This window comes from Medicago sativa, chromosome 7 (assembly GCF_051527215.1).
Source record: "Medicago sativa cultivar Bolivia chromosome 7, Bolivia_mono, whole genome shotgun sequence".
Taxonomy (NCBI): Eukaryota; Viridiplantae; Streptophyta; class Magnoliopsida; order Fabales; family Fabaceae; genus Medicago; species Medicago sativa.
Window position 1 is genome coordinate 95,359,377 of NC_140755.1, and position 25,851 is coordinate 95,385,227.

Sequence of the window (25,851 nt, forward strand, 5' to 3'; positions counted from 1 at the left end):
ACGACAAAGTAACAAATTTGATTCATATTTTGCGATTCAGGTAATGTGGATGATTAATTATCTATCTAAATATACCATACCAAACCTACAGAGGAGAAAACTCACAAGCAACAAACATGTGGCAAACTATATATGCCTAAGTAGTCTACTAAACAAAAAAAAATATTATTTTTTTAGAGGAATTACTAAAATATTTTTACCTTGTGGTCCATCTCTTCTTCATCCAAGTATCCATTATTATCGCACTTTTAAATCAATTGAATGCGTAAATAGTTATTCTTAATTTTTATGATATGTAACTTAATTTTTTGATAGTCAATATTGTGCTTAATGTTTATTAAAACTGAAATTTTATGTATTTATTATAGTTTACTTTTGTGGCACATCCAAATTTTTTTTCTAACTCTGCCATCGATAGTATTCACAGAAAATACAGTTCAACTATGAGACATCCTAAATAACCTTACGACGAACCCAAGTAGGAACTCTATCTAACAACATTTGCCAAAAGAACACCATAATCTTAGAAGGAGTTGAGCTTTTCTAAAGATCATGTATAAAGTGTTAATCTCCTCTACCAAGAGTCTTTACTCAGATCATGCACTCAGGGACAACTATCTTTCTCTCTGGACAACGAAAAACGACATAAAAGGATCATCAATTCCTGTAACTAGTATTCCCAAACAAACAACTCCCTCTTCCAGTTGAGATCACACAACCAACGATTCAACTCATTGGGGGGGGGGGGGGACCATCATAAGGGCCACATATGTCGAGCCAACATATTAAAATCCACTCATCAGATCATGCACTCAGGGACAACTATCTTTCTCTCTGGACCACGAAACACGACATAGAAGGATCATCAATTCCTGTAACTAGTATTCCCAAACAAACAACTCCCTCTTCCAGCTGAGATCACACAACCAACGATTCAACTCCTGATGACCATTATGCCGGACAAAAGAATCATCTTGATCGAATACCAAAAGCAACCTTTGAAACTGTAAACATAAGACTAAGTTACCTTGCTTTATTTTAACAAATTTGTGATTCGCCATGATGTACCTATAATTTGTACTTTTAATTTGTTAATGAATGGTTGATAGTTCTGAAGCACGGATACTAACACGACAACCACTAACATACCGACATCGTTAATAATTTGAAAAATTCATATAATTATGTGTTGGTATCGTGTAAGTGTCAAACACAACACATGTCCGACACTGAGACACGCCTTAATCCAATGAGTGTGCGTGCTTCATGATGATGTTTTCGAACTCTTTAACAAAATACCTTTAATTTGTTAATCAATGGTTAATCAATGGTGGCGTTCCCGAACTCTTTAACAAAATACATCTGTAACAAAATATCAACAATAATAATTCAAAAATTCAAATGTGTTTAAAAACATCCGAAGATTTAAATTCAAAATACCTTTAATACCACTTTTGGTCCTTTTAGTTTGAGAGAATTCTCAAGTTAGTCTTTAAGTTTCAAAAGTTTCAAATAGTTCATTTTAGTTGATAAACTATTTCACCGTTACCCCTGTTGTCCGTCTCCGTTTAACTGATGTTGATGTGGTCGTTAAGTTGGTGACTTGGGTCAAAACGATGAGCTTCAAAGATTACAAGTAGTCAAAATATTTCGTTTAATGGTCACAAATGATCATTTATAGGGCTAGAAAGGCAGCTATTGACACACAAGAACTGCCTTTCTAGCCCTATAAATGGTCATTTGTGACCATTAAACGCAGCGTTTTGACATCCTGGAGCCTTTATAACGCAACATTTTGATCCAAGTCTGCAACTTAACGGTCACATCAACATCAGTCAAACGGAGACTAACAACAGGGGTGACTGTGAAATAATTTATCAACTGAAAAGACCTATTTAAAACTTTTGAACCTTAAAGACTAATTTGAAAATTCTCTCAGATTAAAAGGACTAAAAGAGGTATTTGACATAAGTTAAAATTACTAGTTTTGATTAGCAATGCAAGTGAAACGGGGCCCAAAAATTGCAAAACTGAGGTAGAATCAGAACATGCTCCCCGATGTAGTGTCCCATAAATAAAAGACAAATGAAGAATAAAGACAAGTTGGTCTGAATGCATTTGTTTTCATTCAATCAACACCATCATCTCCCTTTCAGCTTAATTAATTATGACGGAGACAGTGCTGTGCTTTGCTGCACACAACACAGCTGATTACTTGCACTCCTTCTTTTGTCTTTCCACAAAATTTGGATCTAGCTTCCCTTCATTTAATTACATTTTCAATTTGATTCTAACTCTATTGAAGGATAGGAATAGGACTGCGCTTGTTAGTACTTCTTGGATGGACTAGGATAGATCCTATGCAATTCTATTATAGTGAGGTTATACAAACTAGTGTTCTAAGAAAATTGATTAAAGAGTTTTGTTGGACCAACATTTTTAATTGAAGATGTGTTCTAATGTCCAACACAACAATGACATTTGTGATTCTATTGAAATATGTCATTTTCTCAATAGAAAAAAATTGTTGTCAATGTGTCAGTGTCGTATATCATATTTGTGTATGTGCTTTATAGTAAAACAATTTATTAAAAGAAATTTTGATTTGAAAGTATAAGTTAAATATTTATCAAAGTAATAACATATCATTCTCAATTAAAAAAAACTCTAAGATAAGGACACTTGTTAATATTTTTGTTAGAATAATTCTGTAATTGACGTTTGGTTCGAGGGAAAAATTAATCATATGAAGAGGTTGATTTTAGAACTTAAGCTCATGAAGATAAACAACTCAATGTGAAACTCTTAAAATTATCCATTTTAATGTGAAACTCTTAACATTATCACCCGCATTAAAACCAATGTTTACGAAAATTTTCACTCTATCATTCTCGATGGTAGTCCTTTATTTATTTATTCTTTCTTCGGTTTCACTTACATATAGGTTGGCCTTTATGTGACTCAACTCAATGAAAATATCAATTATAAGGACATTGATTAATCAATGAAAAAAGTCCAACGCAAAAGATTAGTTTATTAAAAGAGAGTAAAATGATAGGTCAAATACAAACATTGATTAACCAAGTGACCGAACATAAATGATTAATAGGATCCACTATAAAACAAATCATTAGGGATAACCCGAGTTCGATTTTTGGACCTCATATTATTATGATCCATTCTCCTTAGAACCAGGTTTTCACCTAAAAATATACAGCATTGATAATTTTAAATGCTAAATCTAAGGCTCCCTTATAGATGCATGGAGAGGGGTTGAATCCATATTAGGTGCAAATGAGTCCAATTAAACGTTGCACTCATACCCATTAATGAATTTGCAGCCGCCGCATAAACCAAAATTTTGTGAGAAAGGTGATTGCAGAATCCAATATCTAATGGTGGATCAATCGAAGCTTGATTTTTGATTCATGTCCCATAATAACAACGCCACATAGTTTAATTTTACAGGTAGAGCCTCAGTTCTGTTCTGGCATACGGATAGGGCTAAAAATAATGAAACACTGAGCGTAATTCAAATGGGAAGATTCATCAGACAGTGCCATTAATTACTCCTTCAAAATGCCCCGAAATCCTTCTATACCATTTTTTCCAAGTTTTTATGGTTAAACTTTCTCTTGTTTTATCTTATACTCCATCCGTTTCAAAATGATTGTCGTTTTAGGTGTTTACACACATATTAAGAAATGTAATGATTAAAAGAAAGAGAATGATTATTTTACCAAATTATCCTTATTAACTATTGGTTAGTTTTAAAAGTAATACTTTGGAAGTAGTGTGCAGAGTATTAATTGGAGGGTACAATTGGAAAGAAAAAGTTATTATTGCATTGGAAACTAAAAGTGACATTCATTTTGAAACAAATTTTTTTGGCTAAAGCGACACTCATTTTAAAACGGAGGGAGTATTACTCAGTTTTTTTTCCTTTCCGGAGAATAATGAAACACACATTGAAAATATCAAATGGAAGGATTAGAAATATGTTTTGAATTTTGATGCTTTGTTCTACATCATTGACCTCACCAAGTAATCTTGGAGGAAAACAGTGTTTCTTTAAGGGGTGTCAAGTATATGACAGAATTTTTTTTTTGAAGAAGCTAAAATGGAATATATTACTGAATGCCTGAAGATTTCAGTACAAAGAATGCTAAAAACCGAGCTGAAAGAGGGTATATGACAGAATTTACCTTTCATTTTGAAAAGTTTCCATGATACCTTAGCAGATTAAAGGACTTTTTTTGGTAGAATGACAGAAGAAAAATAAGAAAAGGAAAAAAATCTTAAAAACAAGGCTCGGAATGGTGCATCAAGCTTCAACACTGACTTCAACTACGATGGAGGAGCATGCCAAAAGTCACACCTAATCTTGAAAAGTGTCCGAGCTTGGCTAAGAAATATGCACAATGATTGCACATGTTGGAAAGAAATGTTAGGAATATGCTCCTTTAACCCAAAAATCTTCACCAACAAAGAATGAGAGTGATCTCGATCTTAAAGAAGACGGAGGACTTCTAAAGAATCTGTTTCGCAAATAACTCGTTGAATAGAGTTGTTCATTACCAACATCAGATCAAACCATGGTAAACCTCAAATAGCTCAGAAAAAGGACTTTTGATTCCATACAAAAATTAAAAGATTTTAGCATAATTTTTTTAACTAATAAATTAATTGTATATTTTTTTAATAAATCAACAAGCTATTTGCAAACTCTCGTTTTCAGAAACTTGATCATTTCTCTTTCAAGATTTTTTTTTTGATTATTTCATTAAATTATGACTATTATACTAATTTTTTTATATTTTTCTTAAAAATAGTTGGACTCAGACTTTCATGTAAAATAATAAAAAAAATCTGTAAATAACATTTCATATGACACGATAATATGGAATGATTAATATTGTAAAATTATGAGAAATAATGTCGCTAAATTTTTTGGTTTCAACTTAAAATATTATTTATTTTTGCAATTTAATTAATAACATGTAAATAATTAATTCACCTAGTTGTATGTCACATAATTTAAAATATGACACATTATTGTTTTTAAATCAAACAATTTGAGGGAGGGACCCAAATCGAGTGATTTTAAAATAGAGGGGCTAATTTTGTATGTCACATAATTTAAAATATGACACATTATTGTTTTTAAATCAAACAATTTGAGGGAGGGACCCAAATCGAGTGATTTTAAAATAGAGGGGCTAATTTCACGAGTGCGTGAAAATAAGGGGACTAAAATTGTAGTTAAGTCATTTATTTATTACAATTGCAAAATATTAAATAGTTTATTTTGCACACGTAACCCAAAAATTCTCTTCATTTTATGAATAGCTCTCTCCCTTTTCTTCATTAAATTTGCCCCTTCGTTTCTTTAATTTAGGCTTATAGTATAATCTCTCTATCTTATCAATTCAGGATTTTGATTCTTCTATTTTATTTTTCATGATTTTCATCCCGGTTCATATTATTTTTGCAAATTTGACCCCTGTATTTTATTACTTGTAAGGTAAAATCAATTCTAATATAAATAATAAATTAAACATATATATTGAAAAAAATAAAATAAACAAATGCATTTCCAAAGTTTTTGAAAATCATATATAGTGACAGGAAAGGTGGGATTAACTGCACCAATCACGCCATTTAATATGTTCCCAATTCACACGTACATTAACATTATATTTACCCTTTCAATTGGAGACAAATGTAAGTAACATATCTAGTTAGAGCTTAACTAGATTCCCAACATGTTTTGCTCAAAATCAAGCAAAATTTTATTTTCTTCGTGTTGTAATTTTCGTGTCATGGAAGAAATAGAAAGATCGAGAGCTCAGCCTGAGATATTTAAGTACGTCTACCTTAGATAGGTAGTAGAGAGAGCTTGGTCCCTCCTGAATTTAGGCCATGGAATGGAGCCACACATTTTAACCTATACTATAGACTATATATATGCCAATGCCACGAGAGATAGCAAATTCTGATGGAATAAATTTATACACACGTCAAAATTTAGCTTTGACCTTTTTATTAAGATCTAGAAATATACGTGGTCCTATACTTTGGTTGCTTGATAATTTTAATTAGCATTGAAAAAATGTAAACTTTATGTACATGTATAGGGTAAAACAGAAGGGTAAGTGTAGGGTAACAACTATATGTGAGTCCACGCAAACGGCGCCGAACACGGTCGTGGACCCCTGCCTCATCCTGGGGGGTACCTGCTTTCTAGTACTTAATAACCCTCATCCAAATACCACAGGTATAGAAGTGGTTCATTATACACAAGAATTTAATCCTCCTAAGAACGGTACTTGATTTGTAATTCTAATATCTATATGCATAGATCATGATCCTATACTAAAATAGTTCTTTATCACTAGAGCCTACTTTATAAATTACATTTACAACTCTAAAGTGTTGGGTTGGTGTGTGAAACATGTTTTGGACGTCGATACTTTTTAGATTTGTCTTAAATACGTGGTGTGGCGTCCAATTAAAAAAAAAGAGTAGATGTTTGCTAGATATACATATTAACTCTTAAATACACGTTAAGAGATTGAACTGATGTCTGCTCTTGTTTAGACATTTTTCGGCCACTGATAACCTTGGATTATGTTTTTTTTGTTGTTGATATAAATAGAAAAATGATGACTTTTATCAAATTTTTTGAAATCCATTATCATGGGATTAAGTGCTTGTATAAAAAACACCTATCTTAGGCGAGGGTCACATTCATTAACTTTGTTTTTAGAAGACTAATAAGTTAATCTTGGCTCTCAAATTATATTTTATCATTTCATATATATATAATTGTAATCAATTTACTTTAGTTGTTTATAAAATTATTTTATCATTTTACAAACAATTAATTTTACCTACTTAATTACCATCAAAACAAAAGTTTCTTATTCAGCAGATCAACTCCACAAATTTTCATAAGTTTTGAATATTAATTGATCCTTCGTTACATAACTTTTTTCCTTTTTTTTTTTTACTAAATCAACATATAGTGACTTTGGAGTTTAGACATTATTGTTCGTGAATGTGTGCACTGTCATTATATTCTATAGAGTAATGATGTAACTAAACACAAAATATTTGACACAAATACAACACTATGGGTAGTTTATTACACACGTTGCGGTGTCCGTGTTGGAGTCGGTATGTAATTGTTTCTAGTTTTTTTTTTTTTATTCCTCACTCATCTCTCGTATTGCAAGCATCGAACCAAGGACTTTTTAAGGTTGAGGTAAGAACATCTTACCATGTGATCACTTGGGAGAAGGTTCATCGTGCCTATATTAAATGTTGGGAAGAAACTTAGATGCGTTTCGTTATGTATTTTTCGTATAATTCTTAATTAAATTTATCATTATTGACTTAAATCCACATTTTTCTCAAAGTTTGTTACATCCAAAAAATTATATATGCATTTTTAGTTAAGAACTATACAAAAAACATCTAAAAAAATACACCGAAGTTTTAGTAGTTGAAAGCGAAGAACACGCTAAAGATACACATGAATAGTGCAAAAGATAATGGAAAATTAACAAATCAAATCTTAATTAATCCTAAAATTCCAACAACTTTCTTCCACATATGATCAACGGGTCAAGAATAATATAAGATCTATGGTCTTTAAACTCGTCCATTTTAGAAAGAAAAAAAATATTTGCCAATCTTTGCCCAAATCTACCATAAGCATTAAAAAGCTTTCTGAGTTAAGAAGAGTCCAACGTCTCAACCCCCACCGGTCCTAACGAGGAAAAAGGAAATGCGGTGTAGCCGTTGAATTCAAAAAACTACTCTAAAAGTGTTTGTTGGATTAGTGGGATTATTTCAAACACTACTCACCAATCCGAACGTTACAATTTTTAAGAAAGCATTAGTGTTATTAATATATAAAGACAAATATTAATCAATAAGATGATTAATTTGTCTCAATTAATATTTTCAAAATATAAACTTTTTATAATATTTTGTAATAGATAATATGATCGAAGTTGTGCATTATTATATGTGAAAGTTGAATATAACAATTATTTTGAGCCGAGAGTATTTTAAAAAGTTCATTTAAAAAAATAGTTTAAAAACCGAAGCAACCAACAAAGGTATTGGCCAAAGCTTGTTTTCTTCGTTCTTTATCAATGTCATATGATAAGCCTATATCTGATACAAAAGATATGATAAAAGACTATAGAACAGGTAAATGACTTAAATACATAGAAATTGTGATTACATAAAACTAGTGGGTAGACGCATCATACATGGGCATGCAACTGCAGGAAGAAAAAAACCCAGCAAAAGATGCTATCCTCCACATTCTAGATTATTTTCACAAGTCCCGTAAGTGTATTCATATGGTAACATTCTGCGGTAACATTTGACATGCTAGGGGGCGGTTCAAACCCACAATATCTCTCTTCTGCGCATATAGTGTGCGAGTTTCTCCACCAGGGTCTTTGAAATAAAAATACCGAGATGTTTAATGTACAAATACCGAGATGATTTTTCATACAGAAAAATAACAAAAGGTGGACAATGATAACTTAGGGTGGGAAAGTAGAACTTAACTAGGAATGTCTTTATTTGTGCTTAAACCGTGTGAAATGTTGGTAAACCGAGCCCATAAGAGGAGGAAGCATGGGTCTAAAGCAAGTTCTACTGTGGTCGGCTTGGCAGGGAGACCAAGTCATAGAACAGAGTGGGGCAGTATTTATGTGTTTGCAGAACAATTTTGTATTCTTTAACAAACTTTCGGATAAGTTTTATTCGGAGGCAAGCTTACAATGCTGCTCACCTTTCTAGCCAGAGCAGCATTGTCTTATGCTAGTCGCAAAGTCTGATTATATTCCAATGTATTACTATTATTTTGATGAACGAAAATATGAGTGAAGTTTGTTGCCGTAAGAAAAAGTAATATAATACCTAGCTGTTAACAATATAGAGAACTAGATAAAAGAGAGAATAACACAACAAAGGCCACTAGTGTTTTATTAGATTGTGCAAAACTTCTAAATAGTAAATACTAGTGTTACCCTAAGAGTATATAATGAAATATAAATAAATTAAACTACCTTTAGCCCAATTATAACAAAAGGTCCAATAATCTATTATCAAACATTAACAAAAAAAAATTGTAAAAAAAATAAATAAATTAACAAATTTCTATTGCTTTACATGAAGCTTGAGTTCAACTTTCAAATGTGAGGAAAATCATGATTTCTCTACATTTTCAATTTTTCAAGCACCAAGTTCCATCAGTAAATCTCACAAGGATAGAAACAAAGCAGAACTAGTATTTGGAGGAAGTGATGAGCACCAAGTTCCATCAGTAAATCATAACAATGACGAGGTAAAAAGACAGTGCTAAACTTTGATTCACATTGTGCGAAGCATAACCATTGCTCGCTTCAGTTGTTAAGTGCGTGTTTTTGTTACTTTTGTCCCACATCGCTTAAATATTATGCATATTCAATGTTTATATATCCTCACATAGCACTAAGGATTGTCCCTTCGGGGACATCCGATAAAATTGGAACGATACAGAGAAGATTAGCATGGCCCCTGCGCAAGGATGACACGCACAAATCGAGAAATGGTCCAAATTTTTTTTTCCCTAGATAGTTTTGTTTGTTTCATTTTATTTTACTTTAGTTGAATACTGTTTTGTTTCACGATTAATATGCGTTGATGTTTTTTTTTTATTTCTAGAAATCCCCAAATGGCCAAAATCCTAGATGCCCCTGCGCAAGGATGACACGCACAAATCGAGAAATGGTCCAATTTTTTTTTTCCCTAGATAGTTTTGTTTGTTTCATTTTATTTTACTTTAGTTGAATACTGTTTTGTTTCACGATTAATATGCGTTGATGTTTTTTTTTTATTTCTAGAAATCCCCAAATGGCCAAAATCCTAGATTACTGTTCTTGTTTTTCATCTTTAATTGAATAAGTAATTAAATGCTAAGAATTCTGAATTAATCAGATTATTTCACTGTGTGTTGTTATACATGGATTTGATGAAGGCCAATCAATCTAGGTTGGAAGAATATTTACAGATGCAGTTTCTACTTTCTACTTTCCAGTTAGCACCTGATCCTGAACCTGAGCATACTGTTTCCTTTTTCCAGAATTTTAGTACGTGAAAGGTAAATTCGTCTTTTTTACTGATAGTGCAAGGAAGAATTGTTTTGGTCTAGCCTCTTGCATTTGTATATTTTAATTAGTAATATAGTGTGTGCGTGCGCATGCTGCTTGACTAGAATGAAAGGAAGAGAAACTCTCAAACTCGAGCAAGTTCCATCGGGGCATATTTATGTTGATTTAGATTGTACAGTCAAGATCAGTGAGTGTGGTAACTAGTTTGTCACGCGGTTACTGCAGTGAAACTGGTTCTGTTTACGTGAATCTAGATTCAATGCTTTAACTGCATCGTGCAAATAGACTGGTGTTGTCAAATAGCGGGCATAGCGGCCCTATAGCACTTTTGCATAGAGGGATTTGAATAAACTGATATTTGTCACGACCGTAAATAATCTTGGCCATTAATTAGAGATTTGACTGCTCAAATTACGTTTTTACAAATAGTCGAGATTGGATAATGGTATCATGCAATAATGTAGCCAATCCGATTCAATACGTGTCCTCTGCGATTGTCGATATTTCTTGTTGCCAAAATATTGTGGTTCAATTTATTCAACTGTTCTTTTCCTTGCTATTTTGAACATTATCCAGCTTTTTTTCTGTATTTGTGAATTGACTTTGGTTGACTTTACAATTGATCAATGTTGATTTTTGATTGTAGGTTTGGGAGCCAATATCGATCTTGGGTCATTGGAATGCTAGTCAAAGGAAGCTTATCAGAATGTGCAAGTGGTCTTCACCCTCGTTGCACATTTGTTTCTAGTGGCATGCCTTCAGCTTACAAGATTCACCTTTACAATTCCGGTTGCAAAGCATTCAGAAGCACCCTGTAATGACTCAGAAACAGATTGAAATGGATCACTGTGTTCTTCAATTACTGATAGCAAATAACTCACTCCTGCTCTCCTGGTGTATGGACTAAGGAGGATTAGTGATCACTGTGTTATCGTGGCAATGGAGTTTACAAAGATTGAAGATTCCCTCATGCCTTTTCTATGAGTGGAGTTGGGATTCTAGGGATTTTGCCTCCTTAGATGGTCTTTTTCTGCGTGTTTTTTGGTGGTTTTTGGGCGTTTGTTGCTGGTCTGTGTCGCGGCTCTGTTGCTGTATACTGTGTTCGTCAGTGACAGAGTTTCTGCTGCACAGCTTTTTGTGTTTTTCTATTAGAGTTACGCTATTTCGGGCCCATTGTAGTAGCGTCTTTTTTGTGCCGCTATTGTACGCTTTGTATGATATAAGGAGGTATGAATATGTAAGCTGTTTCAAAACAAAAACAAAAAAACTGCAACCAACACAGAGGAAAAGAACTTCTCACACAGGATAAGGTACAAACGGAGAATAGAACCTAAGTGCGAAAAAGTACATCACACTATAACCCTTTAGCGTTGAGTTAGTTATTTTGATCCTTTGGCTCTTTCATGTTTCCATGGATTCCCGGAACCTTCCTAACCAAAATGATTCCTTGGGGTCCTATCAATCATTGGGGTCCTTATACATCCTTCATTTGGCCCAAGACAAACCTCCTAATCAAGGGGAAGGAGGCCTACAGATTAGATGGTCTCTTCCATCCGAACCTGTATGCAGGACACAATGGGATTGCTCTAGAGACTCGATGTTCCCCTTTTGGTAGAGACGATGCACTCTTTTGCTTTGTAATAGTGATTCTGTTGGGACTCTTTTGCTTTCTTCTCATTGGTCCTGGTCTTTGTCATCATCGCTGTCCTTCAAACGTTTTAAGCAGGTCAAGGAAAGAGAAATTGTGCAGAAATCAAGCGCTGGAGAGGAGAAACCTTATATGATGTTTCAACTGACAGAGTTGAACAAAGTAACAAACTGTTTTTCACACAACAGCATCTTAGGAAGTGGTTGCTTTGGGGAAGTTTACTATGATGAACTAGAAGATGAAACACATGTAGCTGTCAAGAAAGCGAGAGTTGGTAAACTTAAAAGCACCCAACTAGTGCATAATGAGGTTTCAGTTCTTTCACAATGCAATCACAAGAACCTAGTCAAGCTTTATGTAGAATCTGAGCAGCCTTGATGATCTCTAAGTATTTCTCAAATGTGGCCGTCTATGACCTTATTCATGATAGGTATCCCAATTGGAAAAGAGGCTTAAGATTGCTTTACATACAACTGAAGCATTGGCTTACTTGAATTCTTCTTCACACATTCCTATCTACCATAGAGATGTTAAGTCATCATATATTATATACTATTGAACGATAAGTTCAACACAAAAATTTCGGATTTTGTATGCTCCAGATTTGCTAACCCGGTACTTATCCATGTGTCACCTGTGCTCAGGGAACACTGTGGTAGCTGGATCCCAAATACGACTGCAACTGCCGGTTAACCGATAAAAGTGATGTTTATAGCTATGGAGTTGTGCTGCTAGAGTTTTTGACTTCACAGAAAGCAGTAGATTCTTCTCGTGATCATGATGATGTCAACTTTGTAATCCATGTGAGTCTATATGCAATCAATGGTGCTATCATGCAAGTGGTTGATCAATGACTTCATGACCCTTGATAAAATTATTTTGGGTGCTTGCACATGATTTTCTTAGGGAGAAGAAAGTTGAAAGGCCTAATATGAGGGATATTGTTTAACACCTCATATGCATAATTAGGATTGAAGATCAAGAGTGAAGTATATACATAATGTGGTTTCTGCTTGATAATGATAAGTGTATTATATAATAGTAATCCTAGTATTTAATTATTTATGCTGAAAAACTTAATTGTATAAATATCATTTCTCTATTTGGAATGGTTTGTCTTGTCCTCCAAAGTGGTCTTCCTTTTGCAACATGGGAAATTGTTTTCACTTAACTAATAAAATGGAAATTTCATTTGTTATACAACTGGAAATTTCATGCATAATACTAGGAAAGCGTTTTGTTTCCGTTTTTTTTTTTTTTTCGTGAGTTAGTTTTTATCATTATTACCATTTTCGTTTATCTGTTGGTGTTAGTAAAATATTGGCAAGCTACTTACCCAAGGAAAAACCTTGGCTCCTATAATCTTTTATTACTTGTGGAAAACATTTTAACTTGATGATAACTACTTTTAAAAGAGTGGGATAAGTCAAAAGCCATGTCATTAGCTCCTATAATGTGTTTCATAATTGTGTGAAACTTTAATTTTCAATTGATCATGTCTTCACAAATGGATTCGCAGTGATACAAATGCAACCTAACTAGGGGCGACCCATAGTAGTTCTGATATGGATGACTTCGCTTTTCTCTCCATTGAAAGAAGTAAAAAAAAAACAAAAAAAAAAAAATGTGAACATAGTCACTAAGTTGGTAGAGACATTACATTATATATGTAAGAACGGAGGTTCGAATCCCAAATTCCCCACTTATAAATTTATGTTTTTGATCACTATAAATATTTCAGTTTTTGATCACTATAAATATTTCAGTTTGATCACTATAAATATTTCAGTTAAGCCAACTCAAAAGTTAAATATGTTTTTGATCACTATAAATATTTCAGTTTTTCGTTTAGCCCCCTAAATTTTTTCTTAACTTTTAGTCACTCAAAAGTTTTTCATCACTGCTTTTTCACTGCAGTTAAGCCAACTCAAGTGTTTCATTCAAAATTTTGAATTTTTTTTTCCAATCATGTTTAATACATTATAAAATTCTCTCTTGCAAAGTTTTATTTTTTTTGTAATAAGAGATGAATTAAATATAAATAAATTTTTATATTTTTGGTGCTTTAAAATCATAGACATAGATTTTTCGAAGGTGTTTCGCCTTCTACAATGATGTGTTGTTGCTCTAAAAGTTGCATTAATGCACAAGTCATTATTGCAAGGTATAAATGTCCAACGCTCCAACTTGAAAGAAAGAAGGACATGCAGTGCAGCGGTTGAAACTATAGAAAAAGGTAGGAAATTAATCATTTTAGGGTTATGTTCGTTGGATTAATGGGCTAATTTCAGAAACTGATCTACAGACAGCCTTAAAAAGCTCGTTCAAAAAAATTGTTTAAAAAATGGAGCAGACGAAGCAAGCAGGTCTTGGTCAAGCTTGTTTTCTTAATTCTCTATCAATTTCATCTGACAAACCTATAGAACAGCAGGGAAATGACTTAAATACATAGAAATTGTGATTACATAAAACTAATGAGTACACATTCTAAATGATGTCCATCACATCCTAAATTACCTTAACAAAGGTAGCTGTGTAAAAGATCCCAACAAAGTATTCTGGGATATTTGACATCACCAAGGTAAAAAAAAAAAAAAAAAACTCCCTATTCTATGTCTGATCATTTCAAAAAACCGCCTCCCTTGCGGTCTCTCAACTCGCTAGGTATGATAAATACAGAATCTACACAAAGGCCACCTTTTGAATGTGTACAGTCAATCTGTTTCATGGAGAATCTAACTTTTGTTGTAGGTTCTGATCCAGTCACAATAAACTCACCCACCTTGTAATCTACCCAATATCCACGCTTATGATTGCCGTATGTATCATCGTGGACAGTTTCATCCAAGCAGCACTCAGATGATGCTTCCTGACCATCTGAAGTTGACAGCTTAAATATGACTGGCTTTTGATCCCAACCATGGGTCTGGTCATAGCTGCATACGCGCCGACCGAGTCTTTTGGAAAATCGTCCAAGGTGAAGCCTAAAGGAGAGAGTATAATTATCAGCAGGAAATGGAAAATCGACCTCCCCATCCACTTCAAACCACCATATTTGCTGCAAATATGCTACAATGTTGAACCTGAAATGAATGATAATAGAAATGTAATTCAATACGCAGAACAGAATGAAGACAGATTAAGCAATGCAGCTTAAGTCTCAAGCTTAATAGTGCTACTATTACTGGAAAGAAGCACATATAGCTTATAAGCAGTAGATTGGAATAGTTTTACGAATGGGAATGGAAATTTGGACAACTGTCCATAATAAACTACGCAGAGCAGCCAAACCTACATGTTGATGTTTTATTAATAGAACAAACATTTCCTTTTTCTGTGAGATTAACCTGTGTTACACTATAGGCTGTACTGTGAGATTAACCTGTGTTACACTATAGGCTGCATTTTGATGTGAACAAGCCTCTTACAATAATTTGTCTATCTCTGCAACGCGTAGCATCATTTCCAACAAGTTCTGCTAAACTTCGAGAACTCGTGAAGACTTCAGGTGAAATTTGAAAGATGAAAGTATGCATGTTTAAAACTTCATTTAATCTTCTCCCTAGCATTGATAACAAGATGTTTAAAATTAACTTCCTATGACACCAAAAGTCGCAAAGAGAAGCACCTTTAGGAGGCTCAATTATAATTGCCGGTCATCAGTAAAATGTCGCAAACTGCATCTATAGTGAGAAGGCAGTGTAGTTTCTAATATTGGAGATGAATGTAGTACAATTTAAGCATCTTTAACATTCGAGTTTTCAACAACTCTATCATGTTAGTCATCTTTAGCATTCTGATTGACCCAATTAACAGTTCAATTGAATTCTTGAAATCAAGTTCTACAACTCAAACTGAACTAAGTTTCAATCAGCTTCCAGCAATTTAACATTCCCATTGAAAATTAAGTTTACAACTATTAAATAAAGCAGTTAAAAGCACACAACAAAACACATAGAATCAGGGAATTTAAACAAATGAAAGATAGTAATTTATAATGCATATAGAGTAAATATTCCTATGTTTGAACCAGAGAAATATTAGCAAGTCGCTCTTTTTAGCAACTCTTCTTGAAATTGAATGGTTCATTTCCTTAAAAGTCAACATATTTTTTAAAATGTGATCAATTCACAATGTTACTAAGTTGATTTTTCAAAACATGAACCAACCATAAAGACTATATTCAAGAGTGTGTAAAAAAAATGTGTTCCTAGCAATCCTCTTGGATTAAAAGAATTTAACACCAAAGTAATAATCCAATTTCCACTTATCTCAAAATTACAAGCAAAAAACAATCAAAACAAACCAAGCAAACCAATCAGGAATTGTTGAGACTATAACAGGTTAGTCGTGCACAAATTATATAACTTTATGATAGATTACAAGACTTGAAATATTTGGATCTTAGGATGCATTAGGACAAGTTTATTTACAGTTTAGCTAGGCTAATCTTATGTCAAAAGCTCATGTGTAAGTGTAAAATAGTAGCTCATGACATGTTCATAAGCTACTGATTCCAATAATATTTCCATCTTAATTTAACTTATGAAAGCAACTTGCAGCTTAAACAAGATCATATACTACATAAATGTGTATGATAAACACTTATTTAGAAAGTCTTTAATTAATCAGTTTATCCAAAGCCCAAACATGCTCTCAAAAATTACAATTGTAATTAAAAACAAGTATTGGGAAATTATAACTACATCCAACTTTAAATGTGAGAAAAAGCACAACTTCACAAATTGTTATAAATCATAATCATAACTAAATTAAAAAGTTTCAAGAATGTAACCTAGATTCTTCAGTAGGAACCCAAGTCCAGTATCTCCGATCATCAATTCCAGTAATAGACAAACCTTTCGCCGAAATTGACATGCAAACCCTACCAGTAACCCTATCAAGCCACAATTGCTGCAAAAACCTAATTCCATCATCAATAAAAATAAACCGAATGATTTGAAACAATAAACACACAAGCATTCTAAACAGTAAAACCCTACCTTATTACCATCATCAAACGGTAAAGGTTTAGACAGAACAGCGAAAATATCTTTCTTAGAAAGATTCCGACAGCGTAGTTCTTCGGGCATTAACCTTAGAAGATGTTGATAGTTAGAAGGTAACTTAGATTCCCAAACGGAATCAGCGGAAGCAGCGCCGCGAAAAGCGCGATTTAAGCGAGCTAAGTTACAAATCTCGGGAGGAGAAAGATGAAGAAAAACACGAGCAACACAGTTTTCAGGGATGTCGCCGAGACTTGGAGCGATGGTTGAACCGTTGGATCCAAGATTCGACAACGAAGCACCCATAACACGCACGCGAGCGAGTGTGTCACTTTTTCAGACCATAGTAAGAGAAGAACGTTGAATTTGATTGTGATTATTTAGTTGTCGTTGAAATAATTTGGTGGAGAAATGTAAATGTAAAGCTGAGTTGGTATGATTTGGTGTGGTGTGGGAACATGTTATTGGCGTCAACATCAAAGGATTACACGCGTTTCTTGCTTCGCTGTGTATCATATCCATATCCATTTGTCTTTCCAATATAAATATTAGTTTCAATTAATTTAATCTAAGATAACTTGTGCTCTTAGGACATGACTTATTCTAATTACACCCTGTAAACATCCGGTTACACCCATTTTAGACAAAAATACCCTTAATGGGTTATTCTCGTGTTCTGATTTTGCTAATTTATAGATATACTAGTATATACGTCAATTAAATTTACATACTTATGGAAATTGACGTGAACTAAGTTCACGTAGGTATCACTCAGTTTTTATAATTCACATAAGTTATTTCATTGCCGTTCAAAAAAAACATAATTATTCCACTTTACGTTCACCTTCAATTCTTACGTGAACAGTTATTCAATAACTCACCTGTAAGTGTAAGCTACACAATTTTGACATGATTTTTGTCACACCATGTACCTATCACTCCTCCATCAAAAGTAATAAGGCCAATTGAATATGTAATGTAAGTTGTGTTATTTCTAGATTACTCAATTAACTAACGCCAATCGAGTCATGTTCTCCAAAAGAAACTCAATTCACCCATACTTGTTTTATTCCTAAATACAAGTGAACCCAATTATCAGACATTTACGTGAATTGAGTTCACATAATATCTGGAAATTATAATTTTACAGGCAGTATATCAATTGTGCTTTCATACGATTGAAAGACACGCAAAAAAGTATTGATAGAGTATTGATAGAAGACCTTGTGCTTCAATCCTTAACTTGTTTATCAAAATCGTTCACTTTCAATGAATATTTGTGGGAGGTGAAGAGTTACAGAAAGAGATGAAAAATTGATTTTGAATGTCTTTTTATGAACAAGGGCTTTCTCGGTATTATGATTTAATTTTAATAGATTTTGGGTGTAACTAATTTTTTTTGGGGTGTGACTATAAAAAGCCTTAGGACATATGTTAATCATTGATGTCATTCTATTGATGATAAGAATTTATTGAAAAAAATTAACATTAAATATTTTGAGCAATAAATTAACACAATTTTCAATATATAATTTCTATCAGTAAAATTCTTAACATATGTCTTAAGGGCACAAATTATCATTTCCTTTTGCTTAATTATTGGTTTTTATGTCATAGATTTGGATCAATTATGGACCCATAAAATGTTTTAAACAATGTTTGATCAAAAGAATCTTGCACATGCTTAATGTGTAGATAGGAAATGTCTAAATGTTCATTCTATCCGTGATGTTCTTTGTTCATGTTGGAATTAGTAGCTGTTAGGATTAATTAGTATTGGAAGTTGCAGTAATCATGTTCATATTGGAATTAGTAGCTGTTGGTATTAATTAACATTGGAATTAGTGGCTATTAGTCTCAAAAAAATTTAGAGGAAGAATTGTTTTAGATTATTTGTCATTTTTTAATATCAATATTAATATTTTCTCTTCCAAAATATAAACAAAAATTAATCAACAAAAGTTAATGTATATTTGATTCAAAATTTGTACTATTAAATATCCCTCCGTCCCAAATTATAGGCAAAAAAAATCCATTTTCTTTGTCCCAAATTATAAGCAAAAAAGACCAACTTTTATCATATTTGATTATGTTTTTTCAAAAAATTATCTTTTCCAAAGGAAAATTAAATGCAAAGTGCATTCAATTTGCTCTCTTTTTCATTTTCTCAATAACCAATAACCAATGAAAATTGTTTTTACATCTTCCTATAAAACTTATTTCAAAGATAACACAAGAAACTATGTTTCAAACTACTTTTAGTTTTCTTAATAAGTGTGATTTTTTTTTTTTGCATATAATATAGGACGGAGGGAGTATATATCAACTTATGTCGATCCATTTTTAATTATATTTTATTTAGGTCAGAGTGAGTATTTATTATTCATTTTCACTATCTTGCTCTTATATATACATTTCAATCATCTAACTAATTCATTTATTATTAATTAATAAAAGTATTTTTGTAAATAAAATACATTTTATTTTAAAATCAACAATAATAAATGAATTAATCATTCTTTAATAACCGTGTAAAACTCAAAATGAACATCCAATTTGAGATGGATGGAGTAGTCTCTTTATGAATGCGAGTTGTATTTATTTACTTCTGGAAGCGTATTAATATAAAGGGAAATGCTTTATGTCCCGAAATCTTTCTTCACGAAAAATTCACAAATGAGGAACAATAGCATAAAAATCTGGCCAACATGCTTTTTAACTATAACTTGTTGACCTTTACTCTCCAAATTTGATTTATATTAACAATTACGACCGAATTTGTAATTGAGTTTATTTATTTTGATTTAGTGGGAGCATGAGCACATAGATGCATAAAAGCATGGAGACACGTCTAGTAGGCAACCCAAGTTGTGTGGCGGTGGCAAACAATCAATTACCATTACATTTTGATTTTAGGGTAATGTTAATTTGTGCCCTTAGGGCACATGTTAAGAAACCTAAAAGAAGAAACATTCTCTAAAATTTTGTGCATTTAAATGATTAAAAAGTTAAATATTAAATGCAATGCACACATTCCAATAAGTTTTTTTTTTCTATATTTGAATCATTAATTTGTGCCTTTAGGGCACAAGATAACATTTCCCTTGATTTTAATATAGCAAATAAGCTTCCAAGTACTTCTTTCAAAACAAAACAAAAAAGCTTTAAAATATATAATAAAAGTATGTTCGTGAAATTTTCATTGTGTATTTTGTCGCAGTATATAGCACTGCCCTAATATAAATGAACAACCACCTAGGTGCAAATCACTCAAGCATTTCTCATACCCCTTAGGGTTCTTTTAAGTCTCTTAATATGGTATCAAAGTTGGTTCTTTTGTTCGTTAAAGGCCTCTACCTCTGGTCCAATAGAATCCTTAAACTACTTACTAGCACATGTAGCTGACACACAAAATCCTCCCCGTCGCTTGTGACTTGCGTGGAAGCTTCCCGTCGTCGGAAAAATGGTTATGACTGCCCAAAACTACTCGTTGTTGCCTCCTTTATCCATATGACCCAAATCCACCATTTCTGTTGTTGCTTGTTTGTCCTCTTTGTAAGTTTTAATTAGAATGGATCACCCTCAATGTAATTATTGAAAGAGAATGGTTCACACTCGAAATACTTGTTACTCTCTTCGTGGTTTTCCTATAAAGCCAATAATTGTCTCCCATTCTAAAATGGTCAAAAAAAAAAATTCTGAAGTTAAGTACAATTGAAAGTTGCCAGTCATTGAAAGTTAAGTACAATTGAAAGTCTACTTCCGTCGCTGTTCATGACTTTACAACCTCCATATCTCAATTTGGCAACAATCGAAATATTTGGTAATTGATTCAGGTGCCTCTGATCATATTGTTGGTAATCGTTCCTTATTCTCTTTAAGATCTTATCCCAAGTTCCTCACATTATAACTCTGGTGGATGGTTTTAAGGTCACTGCCAAAGGAATCAGTCATATTTTAGTCACTCCTTTTATAACTTTAAAATTTGTTTTGTTTACGCCCGATTGCCCTTTTAATTTGATCCTTCTTAGTCAACTTATCTGCTCTCTAAATTGCTTAATCACCTTCAATATTAGTTCGTTTACTATACAATAACGTGGTAAAAGTCGAATGATCAATTGCTCGCTCCCAATCAAACTTTCGAGAATACCTCTGCGTGACTTAAGTCTACGTGAGTTAACGCACGCAGAGTTTATAACCTACGTGAGTTAACTCATGCAGGATTTATAACTAGCATGACTTAACTCACGCAGCTTAACTTAACGTCTTTTCAGTTGGGAACAAGTAAAAGCAGCTGGGAGAAGAGCAGAATTCTTTGTTTAAAACTTTTGTCTACCTTACATTAGTAATTTATTGACTAAAGCCTAATACCACTATTCTTTTTGTAAATGGGTTTAAAGAGAATGCAAAATCAATGTAAACCACGATTACACCATTAAAATATCGATTACCACTAAGACAATACCAAAGTATGATTAGATTTTCAACGTGTTACTATCTCACTTTTGTAATTTAATTTTTAAAATAAATGATGAAAAGTGGCAAAATAAAAGGCTCATATAAGATGTTTGTGTAAAAAAATTAGTACTCCTTGTGTAACTATCTCAAGAGTCTGCGAGTACTTTACAAAAATCACAGATGTTAAAAATAGTTGTTGGAGCAATAAATTTTTCTATATTTTTCTATGTATAAATAATTTTAGGGAAATGTTAACCAGTGCCTCCGGGGCACTGATTAAGGATCAAATATAATAACATTTGCATTGAGAGGTGTATAATCAGTGCATTAAAAGCTGAAAATGTATTTTTTTTATTTAAAATTTCTTCTTTTGCCTTCCTTAACCAGTGCCCCGGGGCACTGGTTAACATGACCCATAATTTTAATGTTGAGTTTTCATATTTCAAGACAATTAATGGTATTAATAATGAGTATAGTTGGAAAAAATAGTAACCAATACATCTAAAAATCTACAAATGACCTTATACTACTTAGAGACAAACATTTTTTTTAAAGGGTCTTGCTAACAAGTGTCTAAAGGGCACTTGTTAAAGATTCAAAAATAGAAATAATTGATAAGTTTTATGTAAAAAAAAGTCACTTTTTAAATTTTTTTTAAGACAAAGTTTCTTCTTTAGACATTTTTTTTCTTTCTTAACAAATGTTTTGAGGGCACTTAACAAAGTTTCACCTTCAATATTAGCATTTCCTCTATATTATTGACCAAATACATGAAAAGTTGATTTTTGCTTATACGGGAGGAGCATTGTATAATTAGGGACACATGAATGACCAATAGTATTAACATTATTTTGTGGACTGAAATTACGCAAGAGTAATTTTTGGCTTTAACGCTGACTTTTGAAAATAAACACGTATACAAAATCCATCATTGTTCGCGCTTTGAAACGGCGTTTCAGTGGACGTGGTAGTAAAGTAGTAACCTCAACCAGTTTTACACAAAACTTGTGGCTTATTTATTTATTCCAAAACACACACTTACCAAAACTATGTGCTGTTTCCTTTCTCACCACCAACAAAACCAGTTGCTTCACTTCCCTTTATATACATACAACTTTAATACACACTACATATCTTATTCTCCCTCCACATTTTACCTCCAAAAAAAAAAAAACGTTCTATTCCATTTTGCTTTTTCCTCTCTACCATTGACTATACACTTTCCACCACTTCAGTCTTTCAAAAAGCATAACAATAACCACATAACTAAGCAATGCTATATTGTTAATATGTCATGTTACGTTACACCTTCATCTTAGTCTCTTTTTTCACCTTAGTCGTCTAAGTTTTTTTAGTCAATTGTTTCTTCCCCTTTTGAAGTGTATCTTATTCAATTTTTCTAAATTTTAGAGTATCGAGATTGTATAAAAAAAAATTGTTTAGGTAATCTTGCTAGGCATAAACCAATATTTTTGAACTAGTCTTGATGGAATCCAATGGACTAGGTGGTGGAATATTTCCAAACATCAATAATGGATTTCTAGGAGTAGAAAACCCTTCAAAACAACAACAACAACAACAAAACCATCAAAATCAACAAAATCCTCACACTTTGCATCATCACCAAATGGTTTCCTATGATCAACCTCATCAATCAATCAAACAAGGCTACCCTTATTCATCCAAAACCAACAACAACAAACCACAACAAATCAACATCAACCTCAGTGATGAAGATGAACCATGTTTTGGAGCAGATGAAACCTCTGGTGGTGACCCAAAAAGAAAAGGATCACCATGGCATAGAATGAAATGGACAGATACAATGGTAAGACTCTTAATAATGGCTGTTTATTACATTGGTGATGAAGCTGGTACTTCAGAATTAAGTGCTGATAAAAAGAAAGCTAATGGTTTGTTACAAAAGAAAGGGAAATGGAAATCAGTTTCCAAAGGGATGATGGAAAAAGGGTACTATGTTTCACCTCAACAATGTGAAGACAAGTTCAATGATTTGAACAAAAGGTATAAAAGAGTTAATGATATTCTTGGTAAAGGAACAGCTTGTAGAGTTGTTGAAAATCAAACTTTGTTGGATACTATGGATTTGTCCGCAAAGTTGAAAGAAGAAGCTAGAAAACTTTTGAATTCTAAGCATCTTTTCTTTAGAGAAATGTGTGCTTATCATAACAGTTGTGGCCATGGAAACAACAATTTGCAACAACAGTCCTCAACTGAGACTCAACCACTGCAACATCATCATCCACAACAACAGCAACAACAGCAGCAGCAGCAGCAACAATGTTTGCATTCATCAAATGGGGTAGGGAGTTTAGGAATGTTGAAACTGAAAGGTAGAAATGGAGGAGGAGAAGATGAAGAGGATGAAGACGAAGACGATGAATGGGAGGATGATTCTGAAGAGGAAGAAGAAGAATCAGGAGAAGGTGGTGGTTATGGTTCAAAGGGTCATGAAGAAGATGAAAATATTGATCACTTAAGGAAAAAATCAAGAAAAGTTTCATCATTGCCATCACAAGTGATGCAACAGTTGAGTAGTGAAGTGATGAGTGTGTTGCAAGATGGAGTGAAGAGTTGTTGGGAGAAAAAGCAATGGATGAAGAAGAGGGTGGTGCAATTAGGAGAAGAACAGGTAAACTATCATATGGAAGCATTTGAGATTGAAAAACAAAGGTTGAAATGGGTGAAATTTAGTAGTAACAAAGAAAGGGAAATGGAGAGACAAAAACTTGAAAATGAAAGGAAGAGTTTGGAGATTGATAGAATGGTTTTGTTGCTACGTCAAAAAGAGCTTGAATTGCAAAACACTCAGCAGCTGCAACAGCAACAGCATTCTTCTACTTGAGAGAAGAAATTTGTGTGTAAATTTTGTGGTTAGGTGATGTTACAAAGAAGAGGTGCATTAGTGAAAATGGTTATTCATTTTCTTGTGTTATGATCCTCCTAAGCAAAGTTTAATTTTAAAAAGCATTAAGCATGTAATAAATTACAGTTTTTTTCTCTCTTACATACTTCAAGTTTGTAAAACCAATTTGACAAGATTATCCAGTCACATTAGATTCTAGTAGGGATAAAATAAAACTATAATGAGAGTGTGGATATAAAAAAAATGGCAGAACAAGTAATTATTGTTAGCCGGTGCCAAAAGTGAAAATAAAAAGAAAACGAAGAAAAAAAATCGCACACCCGGTGGGACTCGAACCCACGAAAATAAAAAGAAAACGAAGAAAAAAAATCGCACACCCGATGGGACTCGAACCCACAATCGCTTGATTAGAAGTCAAACGCCTTATCCATTAGGCCACGGGTGCTTGTTGCTTGTGTTCCCCCTGTTTATTTATATAGTGTTACAGTATTATAATTAAAGACTAATTTAATAACAAACACCATTTAACACTCTTAACAACTTTGATTAAAATATTTTATTCAGTCACTTGCATCAATTTTTTTAAGGCACATTAATGTATTTAACTGAACAAAGAGCATCAACTTAACCTTGTTAAAATCTTGCATGAGGAAATAATTTCTAGTTCCAAAATTCCTAGTGCTATTTTTCATTACTATCTTTTTGGATTAAGTTCCTTTTATTTTGGCAATTTATTGTACAGTCCATGGTTTTCAAATTCGCCTCAGAGTATGTTTGGTAGAAATATGCTATAAGTTAGCTTATAATTGATAGCTAAAAAACTAGTTTATAACTAATAACTTATAATTGTTAAAGTTAACTTTTTTAAAAATTGTACTATTTGATATAATTAGCAGTTTTAGTGACCGATGAATATAAAATGACAAAACTAAAATAGGACATATGTTTTATATTTAACAGTTTTAGTGACTGATAACTATAAAATGACAAAAGTAAAATAGGACAACATACTTTATATCAGTAAAATAAAATAGGAGTTGGTGGGAATGTGGGTTATAAAGTAAAGGTAAAGGTTAAAAATGGTAAAAACTAAAGCTTCAAGTAGTACTTTAATTAGCATTTGGAAAAAAGCTACAAGCTATAAAACGAGTTTTTTTTTTTTTTGAAAGGATAAAACGAGTTAGTTAGTTTAAACTTTTAGCTTTTTATATGTTAGTGAGAAAAACTTGTTACCAAATATATTTCATTTTATCAAACAAGTTTGTAAGCTAGTATATGTTAGGTTATATGTTAGGCTTACTTGTGATACCAAACATAGTCTTAGTGTGTATACGTACGTACTTTTGATAGTTGGCTATATTTCAAAATCTTTTTCTTTTTTATATTACTCTAACATTCATTTTTTTTTTATTTCGGATAAAATCAATGTGAGTCATATGTATATTAGATTCATTTTTAAAATGTGAGACCTCTATTGAATATATTACCCATGTAAAATAGTGAATATTGAAGAAAATGTTGAAACATGAAAAGTGAGTGTTTTGAACACTCCTCTTGTTTGATTTGATTAAAATACAAACATTTTGGATTTGTGATTCATCTTCTAATTAATTGATTAGATATGATTTATGCAATTAATTGTAAATAATGTATTATTATAATTGGATTAATTTG

The 25,851-nt window shown here is 32.6% G+C and overlaps 2 protein-coding genes, 1 long non-coding RNA gene, 2 other non-coding genes and 1 pseudogene across 5 annotated transcripts; 3 read left to right on the forward strand and 3 right to left on the reverse strand.

Moving 5' to 3' along the window:
* The first annotated feature begins 9,528 nt into the window (after positions 1–9,528).
* Positions 9,529–9,631, forward strand: LOC146910651 (U6 spliceosomal RNA). Its single transcript, XR_015020889.1, has one exon. It is a non-coding gene; the product is annotated as a U6 spliceosomal RNA (small nuclear RNA).
* Positions 9,632–11,589: 1,958 nt separating this feature from the next.
* On the forward strand, positions 11,590–12,865 carry LOC146910652 (wall-associated receptor kinase-like 15; annotated as a pseudogene).
* Positions 12,866–14,195: 1,330 nt separating this feature from the next.
* PP2-A15 (phloem protein 2-A15) lies at positions 14,196–17,224 on the reverse strand. Its single transcript, XM_085731088.1, has 3 exons — positions 16,830–17,224; positions 16,622–16,740; positions 14,196–14,909 (listed from the first exon to the last, which is right to left on the reverse strand). Exons 1-3 carry the CDS (start codon positions 17,136–17,138, stop codon positions 14,447–14,449), a joined length of 891 nt encoding a protein of 296 aa, XP_085587214.1. The 5' UTR covers positions 17,139–17,224; the 3' UTR covers positions 14,196–14,446.
* LOC146910654 (uncharacterized) lies at positions 15,070–15,329 on the reverse strand. Its single transcript, XR_015020707.1, has 2 exons — positions 15,209–15,329; positions 15,070–15,173 (listed from the first exon to the last, which is right to left on the reverse strand). It is a non-coding gene; the product is annotated as an uncharacterized LOC146910654 (long non-coding RNA).
* A 5,203-nt stretch (positions 17,225–22,427) lies between the features above and the next one.
* On the forward strand, positions 22,428–24,318 carry LOC146910655 (uncharacterized). Its single transcript, XM_085731089.1, has one exon. The coding sequence runs from the start codon at positions 22,777–22,779 to the stop codon at positions 24,154–24,156; it is 1,380 nt and encodes a 459-aa protein (XP_085587215.1). The 5' UTR covers positions 22,428–22,776; the 3' UTR covers positions 24,157–24,318.
* A 231-nt stretch (positions 24,319–24,549) lies between these two features.
* On the reverse strand, positions 24,550–24,622 carry TRNAR-UCU (transfer RNA arginine (anticodon UCU)). Its single transcript has one exon. It is a non-coding gene; the product is annotated as a tRNA-Arg (tRNA).
* Positions 24,623–25,851: the final 1,229 nt, after the last annotated feature.